Source organism: Solanum lycopersicum, chromosome 9 (genome assembly GCF_036512215.1).
Source record: "Solanum lycopersicum chromosome 9, SLM_r2.1".
Lineage (NCBI taxonomy): Eukaryota > Viridiplantae > Streptophyta > Magnoliopsida > Solanales > Solanaceae > Solanum > Solanum lycopersicum.
The window spans coordinates 56,758,855-56,782,071 of NC_090808.1; the positions used below are offsets into that span (position 1 = coordinate 56,758,855).

A 23,217-nucleotide genomic window follows, 5' to 3' on the forward strand; every position below is an offset into this window, starting at 1 on the left:
GAAAAATATTCTGCTTCGGCAATGGATTGAGCAACAACACTTTGCTTTTCTGATAACCAAGAACAAATACTTGATCCAAATAAGAAAGCATAACAGAAGTACTCTTCATGTCATCTATACTTCAAGCCGAATCACTATCAGAATAACCAATTAAGCTCAAATTGTAACAAACCTAAAAATGAATAGGATAAGTACTTAAGGTGATTTAATTATTATTTAAAAACAGAAATTTTAAGGGCACAATGGTCCTTTCACTAAGCTAATTAAATAAGGTTTTTTTTATTTTAATTAATAAGGAGTCCTAGTTTGACTAATTCCCAAACTAAAACTCCTATCATGTGTATTTTATGAGTGAAATGGGTATGAAAAGAGATGCTCATTGTAATGAAATATGGTTGCTAGAATAACAATCTTTTAGCCAAATAAACTTATGAAAGAGACGCCTAAAAATGTATCAAAACGATTTATGAGTGCACCCTTTGAATCATGTGAAAATGTTGATGAAAATGAGTTAAAGAGTGACTAAAATTTTCAGCAACTATGCAATATTATTTTAGGCTAATGTTTAACCAAGAAATCTGGAAATTTACACATTTTAAAGAGGTGAGGCCATCAGGATTCGAACCTGTGAACTCACCCTTTTGCCACTGTGTATTTGCCAATAAAAAAAAGAAAATGGGGCTGGGGGGAATCGAACCTGGCTACTGGATCACGAGAAGGGAAAAAGAAAATGAGACTAAGGGGAATAGAACCTGGCCAGTGTAAATTCGCCAGAAAAGAAAAGAAAAAAAAACAAAGGGGCTGGGGATTCAAACTCGCGAACTGGAGGAGAAAGAGAAGAAAATAACTAAGCAAACAAATGGGATGAGTGGTATTCAAACCCACAACCTCTCAAGCCCCTAGTGAAATTAAATTAAAATAAGGAGGCTATGGAGGTTCGTACCCCAAACCTCCTTATTCCAGCGAATTTAATGATAAAAATCAAAGAGGCTATGGAGGTTTGATTCTACAACCTCTTGGTTTGGGAAAAAATGAGTAAAGTGATGTTAATGTAAAATAAAAAGGGGTTGTGGGGGGTTCAAACCCACAACCCTTCGTCCAATTTAAGAGGAAAACCAAATAGAGAATCAAAAATATATTATTAATGTTGGGGTTTAATCTAGAGTCCCAATATCATAGAAATTAAAAATAAAATCAGTGAAAATGTAAAGTGTTATCCAAGAGATTCGAACTTGGGTTCCGTTGCCCAAACTTCAGTATTGACACATAAGTCATACGTGAACAAAATATCCAAGAATAATGTCACCTACTTAGATGAAATCATGATATTGGCATATATACAAGATACATAAGTCTTGTACTACATAATCTTGGGAATGTATATATTACTTCACGAACTATGAATGAAGCCTCATGGCTTGTATATATAGACTCATAAGTATAACATACGTATAAAAGTAAGTATACCTAAGATGTATGAAATGAAATGAACAATGAAATGATGAAATGAACAAAGAAATGATGAAATCAACAAACAAATGATGAAATAAACAATGAAATGATGAAAACCTAGAAGGGTTAAGTAAGAGTGTGAAATACAGTGGATGGCCAAGTGCATTGGCATATGATGAAATGAACATTCACGTAAAATGGGGTGAATAATCAGGAAGAGAAAATGTGCTAATGTTAATGAATGAGGTGAAAACATGATATGAAGCTAATGTAAAAGATGAGAGCAAATCTCAAATGAGCGTAAGTAAATTTCACCAAAACGTACTCACCTACGAGAGTGTGAAGTAAATGAAGAGATCAGACTCTATAAACACTCTAATGAAAATATTGAGATTAACACACTTGATACTAATAATGAGATGAGAAATCATCTAATTAGCTATGATGTCCTCATACTAGAAGCTAGCTTGCATGACGTATGAGATGAATGAAATGGAACTTTATGCTGAGCACCAATAGGCTAGCTATGAGCGGTTGATGCCTTCTTTCGGGAAGGGCAGAGGTTCACATAACTCTCATGACATGAGACTGTCCGACTTTCCGGGTATGGGTTTCCTAATATCTTCTAGTCTTCGAACCTATACAGACAATATAGGGATCTAATATGGTTAAATTTCCATGTACTCTAGCATGTTTAGGGTCACTTTGGCTGGTTATTCCACCTCTTTTTGGTTTGGAGCGACACTGGATTTCATGATGCTCACATGATCTATATCGGTTAAAGTTAAAGTTCCCAATGAATAAAGGAGGCCAGCCTCATATGAAGAACATAATGAAATGAATGATACCAAAAAGGGTTAGAATAGGATAATCAAGAGGTGATCTAGACTCAGATAGTGACATTAGGTTATTATAGATCATTGCACAGCAAACCCGATGAAAGTCTTAAACTACACCCTACATATAGCTTTTGACCACTCTAGCCTATGAACGAAATGAAATGAAATATGTATAAATGAATGAAGCAGGCTCTGTGTTTGCTAATAAAGACTCCCTAGTTGAGGTCCCATATGTTGAGCCCTCATTTTGGAAAGTCTTAATGTCAAGTCCATGATTCCAAGATCTCATGGCATATGAATGAATAATATGAAGGAAGATATGTGTTATATCTTATTTGTTGGGTGAAATATGATATTTATGATTATTCATGTTATTCTCATGGCATGAATTTCCTAATACCAATCGAGGAAGCTCATGAATTTTCGTAATCCAAATTTAGACTGTTCACTGACTTTCATAATCCAAATTTGGCAAGTCCACTGACTTGACTTCCCATAATCAGGTTGTTAGAGAAGAACTATTCTTTCTCATGCATGTCCTTAGTGTGTGATTGAATATGCCCATACTTAGTACAAGTGTGTACTCAACCTATACAAACTTTACTATTTTAGGTGAATGCTCAGGTGGACGATAGAGCTACAGGATCATCGCTGTAGTTATTCTGGACGATCAACATTCATCCGGTTTTGGTAGGTCCTTATGCTTTCGAGGATGCTACTCTTTTATGTTCTAGCTTAGTTTTAGAGTTGAGCTAGTGGAGCATGTTCCACTAGTGTTTCTTTCCTGTTTTTATTCAGAGTATATATTGGTTCCATTTTGGCAAGTATACACTCAATAAGAATTGAAGTATTTCTTTCAGTTGCTTATCTCATAATTTTAGATGGTTGATGGCGAACAATTAGGTATTAACGAGGATATTTTATAAGTATCTTAAGAAGCAAACAGTTTCAAATTTTCCATAAATTTTAACCTATGTAAAGTAAGAATGACGTAAGTAGGCTTGTCTGTAACCTCTGAGAGGTCAATGAGGCTGGTCTCGTTTGGGATCTAGATTCCACTCGCGACAAAATTTGTATTAGAAAAATAGCTTAAATTCTGAGAATACTGAGTTCAGATCAACCACATTGAGTGGTTTCTATGTCATGGTAGTGAAGAGCACAACTATCCTGGATTAGAGACTGCGTGATGCGTAGGAAAAATATCCCTTCTTCAGATCTTATCGTGCTTTTCCTAATGTCTGAGTTCTTGGTGTTATGAGCGTTACTATTGTTTTTTAGATAATGAACACTTGGAGAACTAAGGGTTAGAGGAGGCGAGGAGCAGCTACTAGGGGTAATCAGAATCCACCCCAGGCTCTAGATGAAGGAGTGGTCATGCCAGTTAGCCCAGCTAGGTTGATTGATGCTGAGGTGAGGGCATCTCTGGCTCAGATGGCACAGGCCATTACGATGCAGGCTCAGGCTATGACTGCCCAAGTAAACTGACCGGATGTTCAGAGAGAAAACCCACTGGTTCGCAGCATGGCTGATAGGCTGTAAGACTTTACGGGGATAAACCCTCCTATTTTCATAGGGTCTAAGACATCTAAAGATCCTCAGGAGTTTGTGGATGAAGTACATAAGATTTTGGTGCCTATAGGGGCCACAAATACTTAGAAGGCTAAGCTGGCTTTCTATCAGCTCAAGGATGTTGCACAGACTTGGTTCAAGATGTGGTAAGATAAACGTGTTTTGGGTGGAGTGCTAGTCACTTAGGAGCTGTTCAAGACCTCATTTCTATAGAATTTCTTCCCCAGATAGATGAGGAAAGCCAAGGTTGAAGAGTTCATCAACCTTAAACAAGGCTCTATGACGGTCAGGGAGTATTCCCTGAACTTTGTTAATCTATCAAGGTATGTTGCTTTCCTTAGTATTTAACATCAAGAATGAGGAAAGTACTGAGCTTTGGTTAAATTATCCAGGTATGCAACTTACCTGGTTTCGAACAACATCGATGAAATGAGCTGGTTCGTCACAGGAAAAAATAGAAACCTGGAGGATGAGTATCGGTTTGCGATGCTCCATGATAATATGGACCTTTCAAGGTTTATGGTGCATGTCCAACAGGTAGAGGACAACCGCAAAAATAGAGGTTTTCATGATATTAGGAGGCCTACGCATCAAGATCAGGCAGGTCCCAGCCATGGAGGCCACAGAAACAATTTTGGCGTCCGTGAGAAGCCCAGTTTCAAGAAGGGGTAACAGAGTTTTGGCAATTCTAACTCTTAGAGGAGAACAACACCTAGAGGATGCAGACCTGAACCCAAGAGGGTCAATGGAGGTGAGATACATTGTCCTAAGAAGAACTGTGTTAAGTGTGGCCGAGCTCACAGTGGATAGTGCAGATAGGGCACTAATGCTTGCTTTGGTTGTTATAACAGTGGACACATGGTCCGAGACTGTCCACAAATAGAGGTCAGGATGGAAGTAATGCTCAGCAAAGGCCTAACCCACATAGTACAGTAGCAGCCGAGCCTCCCAACAGGACCATATTATATGCCCTGAAGGGCAGGGAGGAGAGGGAGAATTTCTTTGACGTGGTCATAGGTATGCTGCAAGTATTCTCAATTTCTGTTTATGATCTACTTCATCCAGGGTATACACTTTTCTTTGTGACTCCTCTGCTTGCTCTTACTTTTGAAATACTACCTGAAGTTCTGCATGATCCTATATTTGTTAGTACGCCTTAAGGAGAAAGTGTAAGAACTGATAGAGTAAACAAGGATTGCCCAATAGTTGTATGTGGTAAAACTATATGTGTGGACTTGGTTGAACTACCCATGCATGATTTTGATGTTATTTTTGGTATGGAATGGCTTCACAGTTGTTATTCTTGCTTGGAATGTCGTAGTAAAGTGGTAAATTTTGCTTCCTCAATGACGAAGAGTTAATCTGGGAGGGGTACAATTCGAGTAGTTTGAATCCCTTGATTTAAAATCTTAAGGCTAATAAGATGATGTCCAATGGGTTACTATGCAATCTTGTGAGTGTTAATGATTTAGATAATGACAATCCTTTCATAGACTAAGTGCCTTAGTGAATGAGTTCCTAGATGTGTTTCCTATAGATTTGTCTGGAGTCCCTCCCCTTCGAGAGATTGACTTTGATATCGACTTAGAACCCGATATTAAACCAATCTCAATTCCTTCTTATAGAATCGCTCCAGCAGAACCCAAAGAGTTGCAGCTTCATTTAAAAGATCTCATTGACAAGGGTTTCATTCAGCCGAGCATATCCACATGGGGTGCTCTAGTGTTGTTTGTAAAGAAGAAAAATGGGACCCTTAGAATGTGACTAGATTATCGGCAGCTCCACAAAGTCACTATATAGAATAAGTATCAACTTCCCAGAATAGATGATTTGTTTGATCAGCTCCAAGGGTCTAATTTGTTCTCTAAGATTGATCTTTGTTCAAGGTATCATCAGCTTAGGGTTAGGGATAGAGATGTCCCAAAGAAAGCCTTTCGGACCTGTTATGGTCAATATGAGTTCTTGGCTATGTCATTTGGTCTCACAAATGTACCTGCTGCATTTATGGATCTCATGAACAGAGTCTTCCGTGAGTACCTTGAATCTTTTGTCATATCATTCATTGATGACATTCTTATCTACTCTAAGACCAAGAAAGAGCATGAACAACATTTGACTTTAACTTTGCAGGTACTTAGACAGCATTAGTTGTATGCCAAATTCAACAAGTGTGAATTATGGTTGAGATCAGTGACCCTCCTAGGTCATGTTGTATCCGACCAAGGTGTAGAGCTGGACCCCAGGAAGCCTGAAACTACTAAGAACTTGCCAAAGCCCCTTACTCCCATTGACATTCGTAGCTTTCTCGGACTGGCTGGTTATTACTGCAGGTTTGTGGGGGGCTTTTCTTCCATTGTTGCCCCACTGACAACTTTGACGAAAAAGAAAGCCATGTTTGAAAAGACAGAAACTGGTGAGAAGAGTTTCCAAGAGCTCAAGGAAAGACTAACTTCAGCCCCGGTGCTTACTCTGCCTAAGTGTGGTGAGAATTACACTGTCTATTGTGATGTATCTAGAGTTGGTTTGGTTTGTGTTCTTATGAAGGCTGGTAAGGTTATAGACTATGCTTCCAGACAGCTCAAGGTTCATGAGAAGAATTATCCCACACATGACCTAGAGTTGGCATCTGTGGAGTTTGCACTGAAGCCATGAAGACATTATTTGTATAGAGTGCATTTGGATGTGTTCACAAATCATAAGAGTCTCCAGTACGTTTTCACACAGAGGGAGTTAAATTTATGTCAGCGGTGTTGGTTAGAACTGTTGAAGGTTTATAAAATGAATGTGCACTACCATCCAGGTAAGGCTAATGTTGTGGGTGATTCTTTAAGCAGGATGAGCATGGGGAGTACAGCCCACATTTAGGATGAGAAGAAGGAGTTGGCCAAAGAGGTACACAGACTAGACAGACTTGTGTGCAATTGGTTGACTCAACTTGTGGGGGTGTTTCAGTTCATCTTTGTACTGAATCATCCTTGGTAGTTTAAGTCAAGAAGGGTCAGCATCTTGATCCTGTGTTGATGGAGCTGAAGGACTCAATGTCGTTAAAAATGAATGAGTCTTTCGCTTTGGGAGGTGATGGTATAGTTAGATACCAGGACAGGCTCTGTGTACCAGATGTAGATGATAATGGTTCCAGATATTCCATACATTCAGGTTCCACAAAAATGTATCGTGATCTTAAGCATTAATTATTGGTGGGACGGCATGAAGAAGGACATTGCATAATATGTGACTAAGTATCCTAATTGTCAGTAGGTTAAGAAAGAGCATCTTAAGCCTGGTGATCTAACTCAGATTATTAAGGTTCGAACTTTGAAGTGGGAGGCCATTAATGTGGACTTCGTGGTTGGTCTTCCGAGAAATAGAAGGCAGCATGACTCCATATGGGTTATTGTGTACAGATTGACTAAGTCTACTCACTTTAACCCTGTGAAGTCTTCCTACAGAGCCAAGGATTATGCGATACTTTTATATTGATGAGATTGTGAGGTTGCATGGGCTTCCTTTATGTATCATTTCACATAGAGGATCTTAGTTTACTTTACATTTCTGGAATTCTTTCAAGAAAAGCGTGGGTACGTAGGTAAAGCTTAATACCGCCTTTCTTTCTCAGACTGATGGGCAAGCAGAGTGTACCATTTAGACAATGGAGGACATGTTGAGGGGGTGTGTGATTGACTTCATATGTAGCTGGAATGACCACCTGCCTTTGATAGAGTTCTCGTATAATAATAGCTATCACTCTAGCATTAGGATGGCACCATTTGAGGCATTGTATGGTAGGAGGTGTAGATCTCCAGTTGGGTTGTTCAAGGTTGGAGAGTCATCCATTTTTGGTCTAGAGATCATTCAGGAGGCCTTAGAGAAGGTTAGACCGATTAGGGACAGGTTGGCTGCTGCTTACAGCAGACATAAATTATATGCAGATAATAGAAAGCGGCGCATAGAATTTGATGTTGATGATCAGATTTACTTGAAGATATCACCTATGAAAGTGGTGATGAGATTTGGTAGAAAAGGGAAGTTGAGTCCGAGGTATGTGGGTCCATATGATATCCTACAACGTGTGGGTGAGGTTGCCTATGAGTTAGCATTGCCTGCGGAGCTAGCTTCTGTCCATCCAGTCTTTTATGTCTATATGTTGAAGAAGTGCCTAGGTTATCCAGCATCAATTCTACCTGTGGAATGTTTGGGGGTTGATGAAGACTTGTCTTATGAGGAGGTACATGTTAAGATCTTAGACAGACTGGTCAAGCGGCTGAGGAACAAGGAGATTTCCACAGTGAAGGTATTGTGGAGAAATCATCTTGTTGAGGGTGCTACGTGAGAGGCTAAGGTTGACATAAGATCTCGCTACTCTCATCTTTTCAGCTCTTGAGGTTAGATTTCCTACTCTTAAGGCTATGTTTCCTTATCTCTCCGTATTTTGTTGCTATAGTTTGATTGTGCATAGATATAATGTTATAATCTGATTGGCATGACGATATTTAGTGGTAGCATCATTCGGAGACTAATGTTCCTAGGGGGGATAATGTAACAACCTTAAAAATGAATAGGATAAGTACTTAAGGTGATTTAATTATTATTTAAAATCTAAAATTTTAAGGGCATAATGGTCCTTTCACTATGCTAATTAAATCAGTTTTTTTATCTAAATTAATAATTAGTCCAAGTTTGACTAATTCCCAAACTAAAACTCCTATTATTTTACTACTCTCTCTCACACATAATCTCTCTCTCTCTCTCTGTCACGTTCATCATCCTCTTTCTCACGTTAGTTTCTGTCAAAAACAACTTCCAGAACTGAAAACACATCAAGATTTCTTCACACTTGAAGAATTTGCATGAAATATTAAGAAAAACAAAGTAACCAAAACGTTAAGGCAAAGAGAAGATTCCATCGAGTTCGTGGTGAAACTTTTGGTGAGTTGGACGTGGTTTTGGAGAAGGATTTGGGCAGCAACTTCACGTTTGAATAAGCAAATTAAGGTATGGGTCTCTTGGTCCCTTTCCCAAGAGGCCCCTCACGATTCAAGATATTCACTCTGAAACTAAGGTTGTTCCCCGTTGCATGTCCTTGTCACTAGCTCCCAAATGACTTCGTATGTTGGGTATTTTGTGCTGGTAGATTTAGGCATGTATGTGTTTTCGTATTGAACATGAATATGTTTATGTATATGAAATCACAAAAATGACAAGCAATGTATGATAAATAAAATGATGTGTGTGGATGCACATTGGCAGTGAATGAGCTCACTATTAGACGTATGAATTAACAAGTTCATTATGTGTATTTTATGTGTGAAATGGGTATGAAATGTGATGTTCGTTGTAATGAAATATGGTCGATTGAATAAAAATTTTTTAGCCAAATAAACTTATAAAAGAGGCGCCTAAAAATGTATCAAAATGAAATATGAATGAACCCTTTGAATCAGGTGAAAATGTTGATGAAAATGAGTTGAAGAAGGACTAAAATTTTCAGCAACCACGCAATATTATTTTAGGCTAAAGTTTAACCAAGAAATCTGGAAATTAAGCATTTTAATGAGGTGAGGCCATCAGGATTCGAACCTGTGACCTCACCCTTTTTCCACATTGAATTCGCGAACAAAAAAAAAAGGAAAATAAAATGGGTCTGGGGGGAATTGAACCTGGATACTAGTTCGCGAGAAGGGAAAGAGAAAATGGGGCTAAGTGAAATCGAACTTGGCCACTGTAAATTCACGAGAAAAGAAAAGAAAAAACAAAAAAAGGGCTGGGGGAATTCAAACTCGTGAACTGCAGGAGAAAGAGGAGAAAAATAATTATGCAAATAAATTGGAGGAGTGGTATTCGAACCCACAACCTCCCAAGCCCCTACCAAAATTAAATAATATTAAGGAGGTTGTAGGGGTTCGAACCCACGACCTCCTTATTCCAACGAATTTAATAATAAAAAAATCAAAGAGGCTGTGGGGGTTTGATCCCACGACCTCTTGGTTTAGGCGAAAATGGGCCAACTGATGTTAATGAAAAATAAAAAGGGGTTGTGGGGGTTCGAACCCACAACCCCTCGGCCAATTTAAGAGGAAAAGCACGTAGAGAATTAAAAATATATTAGTAATTTTGGAGTTTAATCTAGAGTCCCAATATCATAAAGATTAAAAATAAAATCAATGAAAATGTAAAGTATATCCAAGGAATTCAAACTTGGGTTCCTTTTCCCAAACTTGCGTATTGATACATAAGTCATACGTGAAAAAAGTATCCAAGAATAATGCCACCTACTTAGATCAAATCAAGATCTTGTCATATATACAAGATACATGAATTATACTACATAATCTTAGGAATGTATGGATTACTTAACGAATTATGAATGAAGCCTCATGGCTTATATGTATAGACTCATAAGTCTAGCATACCTTTAAAAGCAAGTGAACCTAAGATGTATGTAATGAAATAAACAATGAATTGATGAAATGAACAAATAAATGATAAAATGAACAAAGAAACGATGAAATGAATAATGAAATGATGAAAACCTAGAAGGGTTAAGAGTGAAATATACTAGATTGCCAAGTGTATTGGCATATGATGAAATGAACATTCACGTAAAATGGGTTGAGTAATCAGGAAGAGAAAATGTGCTAATGTGAAAGAATGTGGTGACAACATGATATGAGGCTAATGTAAAAGTTGAGTGCAAATCTCAAATGATCCTAAGTAAATTTTGCCAAAACGTACTCACCTATGAGAGTGTGAAGTAAATGAAGATACAAATCTCTATGAACACTCTAATGAAAGTATTGAGATTAACACACTCAATACTAATAATAAGATGAGAAATCATCTAATAGCTATGATGCCCTCATACTAGAAGCCAGCTTCCATGACATATGAGATGAATGAAATAAAACTTTATACTGAGCACCAATAAGCTAGCTATGACCGGTGATGCCATCTTTCAGAAAGCGTGGAGCGGAGGTTCACTTAACTCTTATGAGTGAAATACACTAGATGACCAAGTGCATTGACATATGATGAAATGAACATTCACGTAAAATGGGTTGAGTAATGAGGAAGAGCAAATGTGCTAATGTTAATGAATGTTGTGACAACATTATATGAGGCTAATGTAAAAGATGAGAGGAAATCGCAAATGATCCTAAGTAAATATTACCAAAACAAACTCACCTATGAGAGTGTGAAGTAAATGAACAGATCAGTCTCTATGAACACACTAATGAAAGTATGGAGATTAACACACTTAATACTAATGATGAGATAAGAAATCATCTAATCAGCTATGATGTCCTCATACTAGAAGTCAGCTTACATGACATATGAGATGAATGAAATGGAACATTATACTGAGCACCGATAGGCTAGCTATGAGACGTGATGCCTTCTTTCAAAAAGCGTGGAGGTTCACTTAACTCTTATAAGATGAAACTGTCCTGCTTGTCGAGTATGGGTTTCCTTATATCTCCTAGTCTTCGAACCTATACATACAATATACGGCTATGGCGGGGTTAAATTCCTATGTACGCTAGCATGTTTAGGGTCACTTTGGCCAGTGATTCCACCTCTTTTCGGTGTGGGGGAGAAACTTGATTTCATGATGCTCACATGATCTATGTCGTTTAAAATAAAGTTCCCAATGAATGAAACAGGCCAGCCTTAAATGAAGCACATAATGAAAAGAATGATACCAAAAGGGGTTAGGATAGGATAATCAAGAGGTGAGCTAGACTCAGGTAATGACATTAGGTTATTATTGATCATTTCACATCAAACCCGATGAAAGTCTTAAACTACACCCTAGGTATTGTTGTTGTCCACTCTAGCCTATGAATTAAATGAAATGAAGTACGTATGAATGAATGAAGCACAGTCTGTGTTTTCTAATGAAGAATCCCTAGTTGAGGTCTCATATGTTGAGCCCTCATTTTTTAAAGTCTTAATTTCAAGTCCATGATTCCAATATCTCATGGCAAATAAATGATATGAAAGAAGTTATGTGTTATATATTATGTGTTATGTGCAATATGATATTTATGATGATGCATGTTACTCTCATGGCATGACTTTCCTAATCCCAATGTGGAAAGCTCATGAACTTTTTTAATCAAAATTTAGAAAGTTCACTGAGTTTCATAATCCAAATTTTGCAAGTCCACTGACTTGACTTCCCGTAATCATGTTGTTAGGTAAGAGCTATTCTTTCTTATTCATGTACTTGCTGTGTGCTTTCATTTACCCATACTTACTACAAGTGTGTACTAACCCTATACAAACCTTACTATTTTAGGTGCATGCTCAGGTGGATGATAGAGCTACAGGATCATCACTGCAGTTATTCTAGACCTATAGTATTCATCCGGTTTCGGTAGGTCATCATGCTTTCGATGATGCTAGTGTTTTATATTTTAACTTAGTTTTAGAGTTGAGCTAGTAGAGCATGTTCCACTAGTGTTTCTTTCTTGTTTTTTTTCAGACTGTGTATTGGTGCCATTTTGGCAATTATACACTTAATAAGAATTGAACTATTTCTTTCAGTTGCTTATTTCATAATATTAGATGGTTGATGGTGAAAAATTACGTATTAACGAGGATATTTTATAAGTATGTTAACAAACAAAAAGGTTTAAATTTTCCGCAAAAATTAACCTATGTAAAGTAAGAATGACGTAAGTCGGCTTGTCTGTGACCTCTGAGAGGTCAACGACGCCGATCTCGTCAGAGGTCTTGATTCTAGTCGTGACACAACTCTCCACAAAATTTGTACATTTTCCCATAATCCATTGTTCCTTGCAAGTAGCGTAGAGCATGCTTTTTGCAGCTCCAAAATGCCCTTTGCTTGGTTCTTGCATGAATCTGGATAATAAACTACCAGCAAACATAATACTAAGATATAGCAAACTTCCAATAAAACTCCTACAAATTGAGCTATTAACTTTCTTTTCTCCGTCATCTTTTCTAAACTTCTCATTTGCTGCTAATGGTATGACCACATGCCTGCAATCCATCATTTTGAATTTTTGAAGAATAATTTTAGTATACTTCTTTGAGAAATGAAAATTTCTTATTTCTCTTGAGAAACTTCGATGCCCAAGTAATAATCTAGCAACCCAAGATCACTCATTTCATAGTCTTGCATCATATCTTGTTTGAAATTTTGCATCATCTTTACATCATTTCACGTAAAGAACAAATCATCCACATAGAGACAAACAATGATAATGCTACCATGTTCTTTCTTCACATACAAAGTGGCTTCACTTTTAATTCTCTGAAAATTATTTTTCAGAAAGTATGTATCAATTTAATTGTACCAAGCTCTTGGGGCTTGCTTCAACCCGTAAAGATCTTTTTTTTAGCCTGTACACCTTTGCTTCTCCCTCTTGAACAAAAAATCCTTGAAGTTGCTCAACATAAATCTCGTTATCAAGTTTTCCATTCAGAAATGCTGATTTAATATCAAGTTGAATTATCTTCCATTTCTTTTGTGCAGCAACAACAATTACAGTTCTATTTGTCTCAAGACGAGCAACTGGAGAGAAAGTTTCATAAAAATCAATTGGGTGAAGCCTCTAGCAACCAACCTTGCTTTGTGATTTTGAATATCTACATCCTCATTTAGTTTGATTTTGTAAATCCATTTTAGACTTACAACTTCTATTTTTCTAGGAATAGCCACAAGCTCCCAACCAATATTTTTTTCAATCATTCGAATTTCTTCTTCCATGGATTTCTTCCAAACATCATGCTTTATTGCTTCTTCATAATTTTCTAGCTCAGCAACGGCAAAATTACATCTTTGATAAATGTCACTCAACTTTTTGTTTCTCTTAGAGGCGGTTCTTCATCATCTTAATCTGGTGTTTCTCCCCCTTGAGAGACATCTTCATCTTTCTCATCCTCTTCTTGATTTGAAGATATGATAGCAGTATTCTCTATCTTTTTATCCTCCCAATTCCATATTGTTTTTGCATCAAACATGACATCTCTACTAAAAACAAGTTTGTTTGTTTTGACATCGAGAAGACTATATCCTTTTGTCACATCACTATAACCAAGAAAGAAACATTTTTGACTTTTTTCATCCAATTTTGTTCTTTTGTAAGCAGGTGCATGAGTATAGTAAATACACCTAAAAATTTTAAAATTACTTACAGAAAGTTGAATTCCAGTCCAATCTTCAACTGGTGTCTTGTCCTTTAGTGCCTTTGTTGGACACCTGTTAAGGATGTGAACTGGTGTATGCACTGCTTCTGCCGAAAAATATTTTGGCAGCCCTTTCTCATTCATCATAGTTTTGGTCATTTCAAAAATTGTTCTATTTCTTCTTTCAGATACACCATTTTGTTGAGGAGCGTACCCTGCTGTAAGTTGCTTATGAATGCCTTCATTTTTGCAATAATCTTCAAATTCTTGTCTTGTGTGCTAACCTCCTCGATCACTGTGAATAGTTTTGATGTTGCAAACTTTTTGTTTTTCAACAAGGGCTTCAAATTTCTTGAATGTAGCAAATGCTTTTGACTTTTATTTTAAGAAATAAATCCAAGTCATTCTTGAGAAATCATCAAAAAAGATTAGAAAATACCTTTGACTTCTAAGAGATGGAGACTTCAGTGGTCCACATGTCGATATGAATTAGTTCCAAAAGTACACTTGCTCTCCAAGACACCCCTTTTGTAAAAGACTTCCTGTGTTGCTTTCCCATCATAAAACTTTCATATGTATCCACCTCAGTATGTATCTCAGGAAGGAGTTGCACCATGCCCTTTTGCTTGAGAAGCTTTAAACCATGAAAATTCAAGTGATAAAATCTTTTGTGCCAAAGTCATGAATTATCTACAATTTCATTCTTTAATGCGTTGTAATGAAATTGCAAAGGGAAGTTTCTTTTTATCATCTTTACTTCAACAATGACTTGATTTTGCTCAATTTTATCATAAATCCTGCAATAATTATCTCTAAACACAAGAGAATAACCATTTTCCATGAGTTGACAAACACTAAGCAAATTTTCTTCTATGTCAGGAACATAAAGAACATCATGAACTTGCTTACTGCTTCATTTCATGCTTATTGAAATAACATCTTTACCTTTCGCATCGACTAAGGCCCCATTCGCCATCTTCACTTTAGTAGTTATGCTATTACTAATTGAGAGGAAAGCCTTTTCATCTCCAGTCATGTGATTACTACAACCACTATCAACATATCATCCATTACTTTTTGTTGAAGCATCACATTTAGAAGCAAAAAAAAGGTTTTCTTCCCTTTCTTCCTTCTGTTTTTCACAAAAATTTGTTTGCTTCTGTTTCTTGTGCCAGCAATCCTTTTCAACGTGGCCAAACTTTTTACAAAAGTTACATTGGGGCTTGCCTTTGTGCCTACATTTTTCTGCATTGTGGTTAGTCTTTTTGCAAACTTTACAAAAAGACTTGAGTTTTTCTCACCTTTTTCTTCAACCTTCTTGGAAGAACCATCATAATTTTTTGGCTTGGGATTCTACTTCTAACGATATTTTGAGAAATTTTGAGAATTGTCATTTGTTTTAGACTGGAAAGCCATCTCTTTTGATTGATCTTCATGAAAAAATCACTTCTCGTGTGCACGAAATGATCTAACTAGCTCTTCGATGGAAAGCCTAGAAAGATCTTCTATCTCCTCAGTGATAGCAACGATGTACTCGTACTTTTTTTGACACTAATTAGAATCTTTTCCACAACTTGTTGGTTATAAATTGTATCACTACAATTTCTCATTTTATTAACAATATTCATGACTCTGATTCAATATTCATCAATCTTTTCATATTCTATCATCTTTAAATTTTGAAACTCTCTTCTAAGAGTTTGAAGATTTATAGGGCATACCTTTTCGTCACCATACACCTCAGTCTCACAAGTAGTAATTTTTGCAAAATATGTTCTTGAGACTCCCAAGGCTTTTACATCATGACGATACTTAGCCTCAAGATTTTTCATTTCTGCTGCTGTAAGATCACCATCGTTGTCTGGCTCTTCAAATCCATTTGCAACAATAGTCCACCAACCTTCATCTTTCAAATGTATTCTCATTCTTATTGTAATGACCTGTTTAGTCGTTTTGAGCAGCAGACTTTGATTTTGGAAAAACTGGCAAAAACAACAGACCCCACAACGGACCGTCATGGGCACGACGGACCATCGAGGGGATCTCGTTTCAAAACACTTAGAAATTCTGAAAATTGGATACTGAAATCGACTCTCTGAACTTCGTAATGGAATGGTAGGACGGACTGTCACAGGCGTGACGGACCGTCACAAACTCTTCAGAGAAAATGAGTCTCTGAACTCTATGACGGAGCAGCAGGACGGACCGTCGCAGGTGCGACGGGCCGTCACAGGTTGCGTAATCCCAGGCTGGGTCGGATTTCTGTAATTATTTTAAGAGGCGTTTTGGACTATTCCTGCTTTAATTATAAAGTTAGTGGTTTAATTATAATAAGTCTAATTACTTGGGGGTTAAAAGAGGTAACCTTAAGTTAATTAGTGGGTTATTATTGCCATCTTTTATTCTTAATTATATACTAATTAGGGTAAAAGAAAGAGGGTTTGAATAAGAAAAGTAGAAAGAACAAAGAGAGAGAGAGGGGATCGAACGAGGAAGAGAGAAAACGAAGAACAAAGCTTGGGGAAATTGCTTGCTTGATCACTAATCTTCGGTGGAGTAAGGTTATGGTTTTTATACTATTCGTAGTAAACTCTTAATAGCGAATGATATGCATTGGTAGTATTGTAAACCCTTCTATATGCTTAATTGTATGCTTGCATGAATGTGGTTATGTAATTGTGATAAAATAAGCATGATGAAGCTATTGAATACCAAATCTTGAAAATCTCTTTTTAATGATGATACCTTGGCATAAAAGAAGGCTTGATGAACTAAAGTAATCAGATTGATGATGCCTTGGTATAAAAGAAGGCTTGATGAACTAAAGTAATGAGATTGATGATGCCTTGGTATAAAAGAAGGCTTGATGAATTAATAGAATGAGATTATTGGATCGGGTGTCACGAACTGACACGAAGAATTAGGGGAGCGGGTGTCATGAACTGACACGTAGATTTAGGGGATCGGGTGTCATGAACTGACACGTATAATTAGGGGATCGGGTGTCAGAAACCGACATGTAGAATTAAGGGATCGGGTGCCACGAACCGACACGTAGAATTAGGGGATCGGGTGTCACGAACCGACACGTAGAATTAGGGGATCGGGTGTCACGAACCGACACGAAGAATTAGGGGATCGGAGTGTCACGTTCCGACACATAGTAGTAGGGGAGCGGAGTGTCACGTGCCGTCACAAGAGGAATAAAGATAATGAATCTTTAAAGATTTTAGCATACTCAATCTAATCAACCTAATTCCCAAATGAGTATGATATGGAGGCTTGAGTCCTCATGAGTGTACTTGACGTTATTTATCAAAGATTCTTGTACATGTTGTTGCTACAGATTGAGTATTGTAGTTGATTTATGATATTATTTGATGCATATTGTTTTCTATTTTGAGTTGGCCGATGATATCTACTCAGTACCCGTGTTTTGTACTTACCCCTACTTGTATGTTTCTTTCCTTGTTATTTGTGGAGTGCAGCAAACGTGCCGTCGTCTTCAACCCAACTGCAACTCTAGCCAGTCTTCATTACACTGGATTTCAGGGTGAGCTAATGCTTCTAGCTTGGATTGGATCTTCCTCTTCATGTCTTGATGCCTTGAAGTTCCGGCATGGACTAGCTCTTTTTTGTATTTTAGCTTCTAGATACTCTTAGCTTTAGTAATTTGAAGTAGATGCTCTTGTGATGATGACTTCCAGATTTTGGGGATAATAATAGTTGTTGAGTTTTTAGAAGTTATTTAATTGGTTTTTATTAATGAGTTTAAGTCTTCCGCATTACTTTCTGTTGATATTATATTGAAATGTTATGGTTTAGATTGGTTGGTTCGCTCACATAGGAGGATAAATATGGGTGCCAGTCGCGGCCCGATTTGGGTCGTGACAAACTTGGTATCAGAGCATTAGGTTCGTTGGTCTCATCACACAAGAACGAGTCTAGTAGAGTCTTAAGGAACGGTAGGGGGACGCCTTTACTTTTCTTTGAGAGGCTATAAGACTTTAGGAAAATTCCATTCTTTCATTCTTTGTTTCGTGCTATTACTTGGGTCCAATTGGTATCTAGGTGATACAAATTGGTATCTGACCATCTTCACTCTATTTCGCAGATGGTTAGAACTAGAGCAACAACCGCGCCAACATCAACATCAGCAAGACAAGATGTATCTGAGCCAGCCACTGAGAGTGTATCTCGAAGAGGAGCAGTGGCAAGAGGCCACGGTAGAGGTCGTGGGAGGACGTCCTCTAGGAGAAGAGGATGAGCACCTAGCCCATCTGGTACTAGGGCGGTGACTCCTCCACCGACTGAGGAAGTAGTAAGAGAAGGGGAGGATGGAGAGAATGAACAAGTGCAGAATGAGGAATTGCCACTCCAACCTACCCAGAGATGATCAATCAGGTTATGGCTTATCTTAGCGGGTTATCTGATCAGGGCCAGACACCTCCAGTGTTTTCTGCACCAGCACCTCAGGTTCTGGAGGTACAACATGCGGCTACTATGGCTCCCCGCATGGATGCCTCATTGGAAATAGACACGTTTCCTCGTCTGACTACAGAGCCTATAATGACAAATGATCAGCATGAACTTTTCAGTAAGTTCTTGAAATTGAAACCTCCAGTCTTCAAGGGTGCTGAATCTGAGGATGCCTATGATTTTCTGGTTGACTGTCATGAGCTACTACACAAGATGGGTATAGTAGAACGGTTTGGTGTTGAGTTTGTGACTTATCAGTTTCAAGGGAATGCCAAAATGTGGTGGCGCTCACATGTTGAGTGTCAACCAACAGAGGAACCACCTATGACTTGGGCATCATTCTCTAGCTTGTTTATGGAGAAGTATATTCCCCGGACTTTGAGGGATAGGAAAAGAGATGAATTCTTGAGCCTAGAGCAAGGTAGGATGTCGGTTACTGCATATGAGGCTAAGTTTCGTGCACTTTCCAGATATGCCACTCATCTTTGTTTTAAGTCCACAAGAGCGGATTCGCCGTTTAGTGAAGGAGTTGAGGTCAGAATTGCGGATTTCAGCCTTACAGGTAGCGGCTACAGCGAAATCTTTTCAAGAAGTGGTAGACTTCGTGATAGAGGTAGAGGGAGTGAAGCCAGATGACTTCACCATGCCATCAACATCAAAAAGTTTTTGAAAGGGAGGTGAGTTTAATGGCTCTTACTCTAGAGGACAGGGTTCAGGAGGTTACTCAGTTCGACCAATTCAGTCTTCACTACAGACTGTAGTTGGGGGTCCACCTCAGACCGGTCAACACTTCTCTGAGAGACCTATGCTTGACTCTAGAGAGTGTTATAAATGTGGGGAGACTGGACATATTAGGAGGAATTGTCCAAAACAGAGTTACACACCCCCAATAGCTAGAGGTAGAGGTGGTCATGGTAGAGGCCGTTATTCTGGAGGACGTTGTGGCTGAGGTAATGGTGGTCATCAAAACGGCCGGGGTGATGGGCAAACTAGAGCCACTACATCACAACATGGTAGGGGAAACGGACAGACAGGTGAGAGGGCCCATTGTTATGCTTTCCCTGGGCGGTCAGAAGTGGAAACATCAGATGCTGTCATCACAGGTAATCTTTTGGTTTGTGATTGTATGGCTTCTGTATTATTTGATCCTGGATCCACATTTTCATATGTATCTTCCTCATTTTCTAATGGTCTTAATTTACATTGTGAATTGCTTGACATACCTATTCGTGTGTTTACTCCGGTGGGTGAGTCTGTAATAGTTGAAAGGATATATAGGTCTTGTTTGGTGAATTTTGGGGGGAACAATACTTATGTAGACTTGGTTATCTTAGACATGGTTGATTTTGATGTAATTCTGGGTATGACTTGGCTTTCTCCGAATTTTGCGATCTTGGATTGTAATGCTAAAACTGTGACGTTAGCCAAGCCTGGGATGGATCCATTACTGTGGGAGGGCGACTACACTTCCAATCCGGTTCGTATCATCTCCTTTCTTCGTGCTAAGAAAAGGGATTGTAAGGGTTGTTTAGCGTTCTTGGCACATATCAGGGATGATACTACCCAAGTACCTCCAATTGAGTCGGTCTCGATAGTTCGTGATTTTTTAGATGTGTTTCCCGCAGACCTTCCGGGTATGCCACCGGATAGAAATATTGACTTCTGCATTGATCTTGAACCGGGTACTTGCCCCATTTCTATACCCCCTTATAGAATGGCTCCCGTGGAGTTAAGAGAGTTAAATGCCCAACTTCAAGAGTTGCTAAGCAAAGGCTTTATTAGACCAAGTGCATCTCCATGGGGTGCTCCGGTATTATTTGTGAAGAAAAAGAATGGGAGTTTTAGGATGTGCATAGACTACAGGCAGTTGAACAAGGTAACTATTAAGAACAAGTATCCCATTCCTCGCATTGATGACTTGTTCGATCAGTTACAAGGTGCTTGTGTCTTCTCTAAGATTGACTTGAGATCTGGTTATCACCAATTGAAGATACGGGCAACGGATGTGCCAAAGACTGCTTTTCGGACCAGGTATGGGCATTACGAATTTGTAGTGATGTCTTTTGGTTTTACGAATGCCCCTGCTGCTTTCATGAGCTTGATGAATGGGATTTTTAAGCCATATCTGGATCTATTTGTGATCGTATTTATTGATGAAATATTGGTATACTCAAAGAGCAAGAAGGAACATGAAGAGCATTTGAGAATGGTATTGGAAGTGTTGAGGGAGAAAAAGCTTTATGCCAAATTCTCCAAGTGTGAGTTTTGGCTAGATGCAGTGTCCTTCTTGGGGCATGTGGTTTCCAAGGATGGAGTGATGGTAGATCCTTCTAAGATTGAGACAGTGAAGAATTGGGTAAGACCTACTAATGTGTCAGAAATAAGAAGCTTTATTGGTTTAGCTAGCTATTACCGTCGATTTGTCAAGGAATTCTCTTCCATTGCTTCCCAATTGACGAACTTGACTAAGCAGAATGTTCCATCTGTATGGTCGGACGAGTGTGAAGAAAGCTTTCAGAAGCTCAAGACTTTGTTGACTACTGCACAAATTCTCACCTTGCCCGTGGAACGTAAGAACTTCATTGTTTATTGTGATGCATCCTATTCTGGGTTGGGTGCCGTGCTAATGCAAGAGAATAATGTAATTCTTATGCTTCGAGGCAATTAAAGGTGTATGAACGTAATTATCCGACCCTTGATTTGGAATTGGCTGTGGTAGTGTTTGCATTAAAGCAATGGAGGCACTATCTGTATGGGGTTAAGTGTGAAGTATACACGGATCATCGTAGCCTACAGTATGTCTTTACTCAAAAAGATTTGAATTTAAGACAGAGGAGATGGATGGAACTACTGAAGGACTACGACATCACTATCTTGTATCATCCGGGAAAGGCTAATGTTGTGGCAGACGCCTTAAGTAGAAAGGCAGGGAGCATGGAAAGTCTAGCTCACTTGCAAGTTTCTAGACGTCCATTGTCTAGAGAGGTTCAGACTCTGGCTAACGACTTGATGAGATTAGAAGTAAATGAGAAGGGAGGATTGTTGGCTTGTGTGGAGGCAAGATCTTCTTTTCTTGACAAGATTAAGGGGAATCAATTTGAGGATGAGAAACTAAGCAGAATCCAAGATAAAGTATTGCGAGGAGAGGCTAAGGAAGCACAAATCGATGAAGAAGGTGTTTTGAGAATCAAGGGAAGGGTATGTGTACCCCGAGTTGACGATTTGATCAACACTATTCTGACAGAGGCTCATAGTTCAAGTTATTCTATACATCCCGGTCCAACCAAGATGTATCGTGACCTAAAGCAACACTTTTGGTGGAGTAGAATGAAGCGTGATATTGTTGATTTTATTGCCAAATTTCCAAACTGTCAGCAAGTAAAGTATGAACACCAGAGGCCCGGAGGAACACTTCAGAGAATGCCCATTCCTGAATGGAAGTGGGAAAGGATTGCAATGGATTTCGTGGTTTGTCTTCCCAAGACAATGGGTAAGTATGACTCTATTTGGGTTATTGTTGATAGGTTAACTAAGTCTGCTCATTTCATTCCGGTCAAGGTGACTTACAATGCAGAGAAGTTAGCCAAAACCTATATCTTAGAAATTGTTCGGTTGCATAGGGTTCCACTCTCCATCATATCAGATAGAGGTACACAGTTTACTTCTATGTTTTGGAAAACATTGCATGCGGAATTGGGTACTAGGTTGGACCTTAGTACTGCGTTCCATCCTCACACCGATGGTCAGTCTGAGCGAATGATTCAAGTGTTGGAGGATATGCTTCGCGCATGTGTGATAGAATTTGGTGGTCATTGGGATAGCTTCTTACCCTTAGTGGAATTCTCTTACAACAATAGCTATCACTCAAGCATTGATATGACCCCATTTGAGGCACTATATGGGAGAAGATGTAGGTCTCCCATTGGGTGGTTTGATGCATTTGAGGTTAGACCTTGGGGTACTGACCTTTTGAGGGATTCATTAGAAAAAGTAAAATCTATTCAAGAAAAGTTGTTAGCGGCGCAAAGTAGGCAAAAGGAATATGCAGATCGAAAAGTTAGAGACTTGGAGTTCATGGAGGGTGAACAAGTCTTGCTGAAGGTTTCACACATGAAAGGGGTAATGCGGTTTGGTAAAAGAGGTAAACTAAGCCCAAGGTATATTGGTCCCTTTGAAGTACTTAAGCGAGTAGGAGAGGTGGCTTATCAGTTAGCCTTGCCTCCAGGGCTATCCGGAGTTCATCCGGTATTCCATGTGTCTATGTTGAAAAGATACCATGGGGATGGAAACTACATTATCCGTTGGGATTCAGTTTTGCTTGATGAGAATTTGTCTTATGAGGAGGAACCTGTTGCTATTCTAGATAGAGAATTCCGCAGGTTGAGGTCAAGGGAGATTGCATCTATCAAAGTTCAATGGAAGAATCAACCAGTCGAAGAAGCCACTTGGGAGAAAGAGGCTGACATGCAGGAAAGATATCCACGCCTATTTACAAATTCAGGTACTTCTTTTCGCCCTTGTTTTTCTTCTCATGATCGTTCGAGGACGAACGATGGGTAAATTGGTATCTATTGTAACGACCTATTTAGTCGTTTTGAGCAGCAGACTTTGATTCTGGAAAAACTAGCAGAAACAACGGACCCCACGACGGACCGTCAAGGGCACGACGGACCGTAGAGGGGGTCTCATTTTAAAACACTTAGAAATTCTGAAAATTGGGTAC

The 23,217-nt window shown here is 38.6% G+C and overlaps 1 protein-coding gene across 1 annotated transcript; it reads left to right on the forward strand.

The window, feature by feature from the left end:
- Positions 1 to 3,665: 3,665 nt before the first annotated feature.
- LOC104649319 (uncharacterized) lies at positions 3,666 to 4,532 on the forward strand. The gene is made up of 3 exons (XM_010328212.1): positions 3,666 to 3,767; positions 4,092 to 4,183; positions 4,253 to 4,532. Exons 1-3 carry the CDS (start codon positions 3,666 to 3,668, stop codon positions 4,530 to 4,532), a joined length of 474 nt encoding a protein of 157 aa, XP_010326514.1.
- The last annotated feature ends 18,685 nt before the right edge of the window (positions 4,533 to 23,217 follow it).

Coding starts and splice junctions, on each gene's coding strand:
- LOC104649319 (XM_010328212.1), top strand. CDS start 3,666: ATGCCAGTTAGCCCAGCTAGGTTGATTGATGCTGAGGTGAGGGCATCT. Junction 3,768..4,091: donor CTCAGGCTATGACTGCCCAA/GTAAACTGACCG, acceptor TTCCCCAGATAG/ATGAGGAAAGCCAAGGTTGA. Junction 4,184..4,252: donor AACTTTGTTAATCTATCAAG/GTATGTTGCTTT, acceptor TAAATTATCCAG/GTATGCAACTTACCTGGTTT.